Raw genomic sequence first — 8,553 nt, 5'->3', positions numbered from 1 at the left:
CAGCTCTGTTGTCCTCCATCTATATTTTCAGTTACAGGCTGAGTCATTTCTACCTTCTCCTCTCTGTCAACGCTCTCTGGTTTCATTTAAATGAGTCGATCATCAGAAATTGTCCAAGATTAACCTTCAGGGTGGATATAGCTCGCTATCAGCCTCACACCAATGACCTATCCACATCATCATTTACCCAGAATGCTTCGCGTGTAAATAAAATGGCTCTGTCTGTGAAATATATTTTTAAACTTTTAGTTTAAAAATTAGAAAAACTAAACAGCCGACAGTATTTTTACTGTCATTATTTAACAGTTTAAATACTGTATATGTTTATCAAATAAAGTCTAATGTTACAACTAATCAGGGATCCCTTTAAGAGTTCAAGCCGTGCCACTGTGACCCGGGTCAGGGACATTAGCAGCTGGGGAGATGACAGTATGGTCAAACATCTGTTTAACATGTGTCAAATGGTTACACAAGTGTCAAACGCCGTTCACCAACAGTGAGATACTGGCTTAAATAAAATGTGAGTAGAATCATGGGATTGGTGCAAAGATAAAAAATACCTTACCTCTTCTTCATCAAGCATTACTGGGAGAGCTCTGTGTGGAATAAAACAAGAAGGGGGATTTAAAAAAAACCATTTACAGACGTTCTAAGGTTTGCTTTTATTTATTTGTGTATTACCCACTAATCTCTAGTCTTAGTTGTGCATTACCAGGTATTTCATACACTTCTTTAAGAATGCATGCAAGTTTTAATGTCAGTATATTCTCCTTTTTTTGGCGTAGTATCTTTATAAAACTTTGGCTAAAAATTATAACGTGAAACTTTTGGAGGCCATTTCCAAAGAAGCCCTGTGAAAAGAGACAGACCGATAAGACACTTCACTCACACATCAGCTACAGATGWAGGAATGTTTTCCTCAACCCATTTCATGTCCTCATCCTGACAAAAACAGAGATTAGAAACACAAACTGAAGTATAAAAAAACAGGATCGAAGGTAGAGAGAGGGTCACAAAGRACCAGGAGCTCACCTCTTTACTCAGCAATTTTTGGGAGCCATTAATGTCAGGCTTTGAGCCTCTCATCTTCATTCCTTCTGCAAATATAAAACAAATATAAACACAAATTGAGGTCACATGACAATCAACATGATTACAACAAAACACCGTTACTCATTTTTTATATCAGCAGAAAAGCAAGCTTTGATGGAGAACATCAGAATGTATGTGTGAGAACAATGAGATCACAACACAATACAATAAACCACCACAAACACCTGGGTTATGGGTCGAAGATAAGCTGCAAGCAAATCATTTAGGTTTGTTGTTGGTTATTAAATAAATAAAAACTGTCCAGTCCAAGCAAAAATCTTCTAAACACAAGACATTTTTAAAATCACTGTTCATTAAGGCAACATTAACTCAAAAATAATTAGTTAACAATCTAGTAAATATATAGTTCTTTATTTGAACCAGAATTGTAGAAATTTAACTTACTGAAAAGTATTTAAAGTGATTCTATAAAATTCTAAGTGCAAATGTTTAAGAGCTGAATGTCTTATAAACATMTTAAACATTTCATGGTTACATTTTTTTAGACACCTGCCCCTCAGATGGACAACTATGGATCTTTGGCCCTCTGGATCTTTGGCCTTGGATAAACCAGAATGATGAACAGAGAATAATGATTAATAACACAAATATTACTGATATTTATTAAAAGGTTGTGCAAATTTTAAAAAAATAATAACACATAAAAGTCTGAAATTTAATTAGCATTAGTTGAATCTTATTATATTATTTCACTTAAATATCTAAAATGTCTAGCTTTATCCTCCCGAGACCCAGAAGAACCTATTTCAGATACTTGGAATGTAACTGTGGTGAAACCGATTAAGTGCAAAACCGGCCTGCCATACACGTGAGCTTCCTCATGCCGCTGAAATGATCTGCAGCGCTCAGACCCCGACTGTTAAATTAACAAAATGGACTTAAGAGCGAGCAACTGTCCACACCTTGTTTTCATCTCCATGGTTAAAAAGAAAAAAAAAGTTTTACAAACTCCGATCTGGGTAAAAAAAAAGAACGGTTGTTTCACTATGCGTGTGCGCGCACGTGCGTGTGTGTACAGGTTTTTGCTTCATRACGGGAACAATTATTGACCATTTCCCTGGACCTGCTACACACAGCCAGGTGAGGTTAGGGTTATGGTCAGGTGTGTAGTCTACCTGGGAGGTTATGGTTGGCTTTAGAAATGACAGGGAAATGAATGGAAGCCARTGCAAAGTCCCCACGAGGATAGAACAACAGTGTGTGTGCGAGCGGGAGGTGTRGAGCAGAGCCCGGGAGCAGAGCGCAGTGTTATTAGGAGAGATGGAGACTGTTGGTGGGTGACTGTTATGGTTGATACTGCTGGATTCATTTTTTTATTGAACATGATGGAGATTTTTTGTTTCAGCGGGTGACAGCTCCCCCTCMCCCTCRAACGATTGGTCGCACCAGTGCRACGGACATTTTTTTTAGTCGCACTAKTAGGAAATCAGGTCRCATTTGCGACCAAATTGGTCGCACTCTAGAGCCGTGTACAATGAGTTTACCAACTACTCTCACTTACTTACTTAGATATATATGTTTATATTTTTATTCATTTTAGCTGTATTTCAATTCTAATCATTAAAATAGTACCATWATAATTGGCTCTCAGTTTGTCGTATCAGAATTCAACTGTTCCTGTTGCATCACTTTGATTATTTTTAAGGATCATTTAACAAGGTTATTACTTATCTGTTTTAAACATAACTCTAGTACAGTATATCTTACCAAAAGCCTCATTCATCATGGGTTCTTTAGCCTCATCTTCTTCATCATCTTCATCAATAAGAGGGGAATGAGAGAACCTAGGAGGAATAAGAACACGCAAAGGAAAGTAATTTGTCGAGACTTTTTTTTTTCAGACACAGGGGTCAGCTCAAGCTTCTCACTGTCTCCGACCTCTGGCTGTTAGCAGAGGGACGCAGCAGCACCATGATCACCAGCAGAATRGTGGAGAACAGGAGACGCCAGAAGGCATCGTCCACCCACAAGTCCCGCCAACTCTGGAAAGAACATAARCAGGAGTCAGGCTGTTTTCTCCCCTGAACACAGTAAACAGAACATTCAGGAAAAATATGCAACAACAACCCCATCTACCCTGAAGAAAAATAAAAAAAAACCCTCACCCTCTGACAGTCAACCAGCCTGAAGACTTTGGTTGTCCAGATGATAAATATGATAGAAGCTGAAAACACCAAGTAAACACCAACGTGATTCAGATGTTTGTAGACATTCTTAAACTACATCTCTACGTAAACTACAGCACTCATCTAATCATCTGAAGTATTTAATTAAAAAAATAACCTGAAATGACTTTAAATACATCTCAGACCAACAGTACTGCAGTTTTATTCAAACACCTGCAACTCACCGACAACAAAAAAGATGAGTGTGTTGGTGAAGTGCCGATATAAGGAGAGCTTCACCACATTCCTGCGCAGCTTCAAGAGACGAGTCGTTTGTGAGAGGCTGATGAAAATGTGGACGTTAATTAAGGAGAATGCTGTGCGTATTCATGKAAATTATGCTTTTGAACAGTGCGGTAACTAAGTCTGAGAAGCACTTTAGGTGGRCTGAGTAAAGGATATCCACCACATGACACAAGAGTCGATGAGGGAGAGGCTAAGATTAGCCACAAGTGCGACYGTGCCATAAAAACCCTGCAGAAAGAAAAGCAGACTTTGTAAAGGTCATCAATGGAAAAAAATAGAAAACAACTGAAATGGAGAGAGAAAAAATCATAATGCTTTTAAATGTAAAAAACATTCTATCCCATGCTTTTCCATTCATTGCTTCATTTGTTGCTAAGTTATATCTCATTTGTCTACCTCCTGCAGCTTGAATTAGGGATGAACTGAGCAATCCGTCTGAAACTGCTATCGGCTGCTTTTCACCTTGATCAGTTAAAACCAGAAACCGGCTGAACAAATTTTTAAAAACTTGATTTTGTTTCCAGTTTTTAATGGGTAACGGCTTTTTTTTAAGTCCGTGAAAACACCCTCAGCACTGGAGTAGGAAATTAGGATTCTCAAAGTCGGTGTCCATTTTATTGTGGGKGTAGGCATGGGACGGTATGAAATTATGACAATATGATAACCTTGGGCAAAAATATCATCGTTTCGTGGTATGACGGYATTATGATTACAGCTTTAAAAAGCTTTATTTTGAAATTGGTATTTWAAAAAAAGAATWAAGCATCTTTTCTATTATATTCGACTTTAATTATCTTAAGCTGTTTTTAGATCTCAGAGGTGTTATACTGAAATTTTATTTACCTGTGTGCATTTATACTTGTGATTTTTAGCATCTAATGCAATTAAGTTATCCTGATAAACTTTACATCTAGTAAGATAACTSCTTTTCTATTGCTTTATTAGTTAAGACAAATCAGTGTACACTGCACAAGTCTTTTTACTGAAGTAATGTATCATGTTGAGAGTTTTTATTGTGTTTTAAATTTCAAAATGTTTTTTTTGATGTAAAGATTATATAATTATATGCGATCAGAAACAATAACCACTATGAATCTGTGTTTATGAAACGCACGTTCAGCTAAYGAGTTGCCCTAAAGGAGGCATTTAGTTTTATCGCCTTTCATTTAAAACTTATCAAATACACAATCCAACAACTCAAACAGTTTTCCAGACAAGTTGTGACCGGTGCATTAAGCCACAGCAACAYGGTGATATTTTTCACAATCTGATGCCAATGTTAGCTCGTTCAAAKACAGCATWACTTTACCTGGAGCTGCGATCATGTTAGACGTGTTGCCTTCACGGTCACTTCGTCCGTCTTTTTACAGCATCCAAAGTATTTTTGTATAGCTGGCTTTATTATTTTAGACAAGAAAAAAGTTTAGGAAACTCTCTTCCTTCAGACACACACAGTAACACAGAGTGCTGCAGACAGGCAGCTCTGCAGGGGTGCACGGGAGAGGGGTCGCGGGGGAAAGTCTGCAGCGGAACAGACCRGAGGAAAAACAATAAACGCTTACCGTAGGAACGGTATGACAGAAAATTTTAGTGGTTTTCAAACTGTGACTTTTTCATATCACGGTATACCTTGAAACTGGTATCTGGCCCATGGGGGTGGGGGAATAGTGCTGTTCACATAAACTGTTTTTAGGTAGTAATGTAAAATATTTTGTGTGACTCACACAGATTTAATCAGATATTCAGGAATGCTGTGTGGATACGAGGAGAGCTTACAACCTGATGCACGGCAGYGGTATAGTATGTCACATGATTGATTCACATAAAAGSTTTTCAATCACAAGCTGGAAAGACACAGCCTCTCTGARACTCTGTTACAAACTGGGTCAAAAGTATTCAATTCAAACTATACAGTAGTTTTTAAATTGTGTCCATATGTCAAGCAAAACCAGAGTTATGATAAATAGTATACACCACTTTTTTTTCCCAAAAACGATCCTATTTGAAGCACCTTGCAGCTGCAGGCAGCAGGAAACTGAGTAATCTCGTGGAAAATACACCGCAATCAGCCGTTAGTCTCATCTTTCTCTCAAACCGAAAAAATATAAACCCCCAACCTCCTTTTTCACTGAGGCCCGAAGTTATCTGACAAGCAGTAAAAAAATATACAGGAAGAAGAAAATAAAAAAAATATTAAAGTTGAATGGAGTTTGGTTATTAGTATATTTGGATTTTATATTAGGATGTTTGGATATTTATAGTTAGGGTGTAGTTTAGAGTGTTTAGTCCTCAGTTTAGTCAGTTTTAATGTGTTTTGAATCAAAACAATGAGGTGATTTTCTTTTTTAATGAGGAGCATCACTCAGTGGTTTGCACACGGCAGAATAATAAAACATGTCCATCTGGTCTCTTAACATTTCTCCCTTCTCGCTCTTGCAGTTGAAAAAAAATGGAAAATTTTGTCTCACTGAAATGACTACATGCAAGTAAGTTGTCATACTTTTTACTTGGTGACAGTGCACGTCGTCAGGGTAGAAGGTTTCTTTGAGGATGTATTTGTTTTAAGACAGCAGATAAATTTGWATGTGTATGACTTTATATGGGTTAGACTCTCACTCCTCTTTCAACCCTGGTTTTCAAGGCACACAGCCCTGCATGTTTTAGAGGTCTCCCTGCTATAAAACACCTGATTCAGCTGATTACAGTTCATCAAAAGCCTGCTAATTAGTTACCAACTGAAATCAGCTGTGTTGAAGCAGGGAAACATCTAAACTGCCCTGCAGTGGTCCTCAAGGCACACTGCCAGGGTTGAAAAACACGATAGTTCATTGAAAGAAAATCGGTACCAGCAGGTCAGAGCTATTCAAAAACTGGAAATCAGCATCGCCATAAAATCAGAATCGGTGCGTCTCTAGTTTGAATCCCTTTGAAACCAACAGTAACATATTCCAAGAAAAGGCTAAGACGTTAGCAATCTAACAATATATACATAAAGTATATTAATTATTTAAAAAGGTAATTGTATTTATTATTTGATATAAAAGCTATTGCAATAAAAGGGTGTCTTTGACAAGCAAGGATGTGAAAAGCATTCCAGAAAGTCAACAAATGTGTGATTTTTTTGTTGTTGTTCTTTAACCCCAACGACAATAAAAATGTCACCCACAAAAAAAAGAGAGAGAGAGGAAGGGATTTTCTAATTTCTCCATCTTGATTGCAAATTCTCATTTAAGAATGAGAGGTATCTTATTGCTGAGCACTAAAAGTTTGTTTTATGTTTCCAGAAGGCATTCGAGGTTTCATCTTTAATTTAGTCACTTTTCACTAAGTTATACAGTACCTTTCTAATTTTAGTTCTGAAACCCATCATATTAATCCATATTTACTCACCCCTGTCACTCTCAGGACACCGTCCACAGAGGAGAAGAGAAGGTAAAGAAGCCCGACAGCCACCAGACGATGCACAGTGGTACCCAGCCTCGGCCTGCAGGAGGGAGATAGTTCCAGTGTGTATTAGCAACAAGCTATAAACAGATAGTTACATTGTAAAGAAAATAAAGACTGTTTTAAATGAGAACAAGCTGAAATACTGTCAAAAAACTATTGTCAAAGTAATCAACATACTTGACTATGCCATAGCCAAGGCTGACGATGAGAACCAGGATTCGAGCCAGGGATCTTTTGAGTGCAGAGAGCAGCTCGGCAAAAATCACAGCGCCGAGAACTGCATAAAGAAACAAAACGACAATTATGACTGAACAAAACAAACTAAATTAGACACAAGCACCTATGTCCCACCATAATCTCCTTTGTAACGGATGCTCTGGTATTCTGAATAGAACACTGCTTTCTCCAGCATGCCGAGGATGATGACAGCCCCGATCCAGAACTGGATCCGCAGCAGATCCCTCCAGTAACAGGCACACCAGAAGAGCCAGAGCACCCCGAACAGCACATACACGATGCACATGACCATGAAGAACTGGGAAGGGACAAAAAAATGAAACTTAAGCTTCACTTCTATCTGACCTAYCAGCTCCAAAGAATTCATACAGGCAGGACGAAAACTGAAACAGCAGATAAATCTAGAGTAAAGGTCAATTATCATCACGAAAAATCAACTACATACTATCATTAGAGGCCAGTCTGCKGGGGAGGAGTAGTCATGTGGTCCTTTCATCTCTACTTTCACTGGGGATAAAAAAAAATCTGTTAGTTGTGCTTAGATTTTTATAATMTTCTTTTCTGAACACAGTGTACAAAATTCTACAACCCAAATTCTGAAAAAGTTGGGGCATTGTGTAAGATATAAATAAAAACTCAATGCAATGATATGCCAATATTTTATTAACAATAAAACATATTAAAAGTTTAATCTAAGAAACTGTACACTTTTTTAATAGTTGGGAGTATTGAGTATTTTCCAGGCACATATTTCAATTCTATACTACAAGCCAGTAGCAATGTTACCTTCAGTTGTTATGAAAAAGCTGTAAATAAATTAGACTTTGCATCATAGTCTATCTAAACACCATGAAATTAGCCTCTGTCTCTTTGGGAACCTCCTACCATTTCAGACACTCCCACTTCAGCATGTCTTCACAACAATGCTTCGGGGGAGGGGTGCTCTGTGGGGCGGGAACTCAACTGCAGACTGATCTCCAGGGAGGAGCTTTGTTAAATAGGYRGAGCTTTGTACCAGCAAATATTTAGGCAACTCCACATGGCTACCACAGGAGATTCAAGGATTTCTCAAATGAGTCAAAGCAACGCTGGATATATTTTTGACGGTGGATTGACATTATATCATGATATAAAGCTCAAAAAAGTAAATTTTGCAGAATACAAGGTAATTTTTTATGTTAATGCAGCAATACAACTAAAAAAAAGACAAGACAGGTGAAAAAGGCTGTAAAAGTTAGGGTACTAACTAGGGCTGCCACGATTAGTCGATTAATCGACGACTAATCGATTATTAAAATAATTGATGACTGATTTAATAATCGATTAATCGTATTTTTTTTTGTTC

At 37.6% G+C, this 8,553-nt stretch overlaps 1 protein-coding gene across 1 annotated transcript in view; it reads right to left on the bottom strand.

Moving 5' to 3' along the window:
• LOC106524303 (transmembrane protein 87A) overlaps positions 1-8,553 on the bottom strand; it is a gene marked incomplete in the record, with an annotated part of 16,937 nt that overhangs the window by 2,713 nt on the left and 5,671 nt on the right. The window contains 12 exon segments of the mRNA XM_014018052.1: positions 566-596; positions 890-942; positions 1,033-1,097; positions 2,821-2,897; positions 2,992-3,095; positions 3,219-3,277; positions 3,464-3,572; positions 3,681-3,752; positions 6,915-7,008; positions 7,149-7,248; positions 7,323-7,506; positions 7,654-7,715. Coding sequence (XP_013873506.1) covers positions 566-596; positions 890-942; positions 1,033-1,097; positions 2,821-2,897; positions 2,992-3,095; positions 3,219-3,277; positions 3,464-3,572; positions 3,681-3,752; positions 6,915-7,008; positions 7,149-7,248; positions 7,323-7,506; positions 7,654-7,715 — 1,010 coding nt within the window.

The sequence above is a fragment of the Austrofundulus limnaeus genome, unplaced genomic scaffold (assembly GCF_001266775.1).
Source record: "Austrofundulus limnaeus strain Quisiro unplaced genomic scaffold, Austrofundulus_limnaeus-1.0 Scaffold181, whole genome shotgun sequence".
NCBI classification, from domain to species: Eukaryota; Metazoa; Chordata; class Actinopteri; order Cyprinodontiformes; family Rivulidae; genus Austrofundulus; species Austrofundulus limnaeus.
Note: the sequence above shows the minus strand (reverse complement) of the source record. Positions and strands in the feature narration are given on the sequence as shown.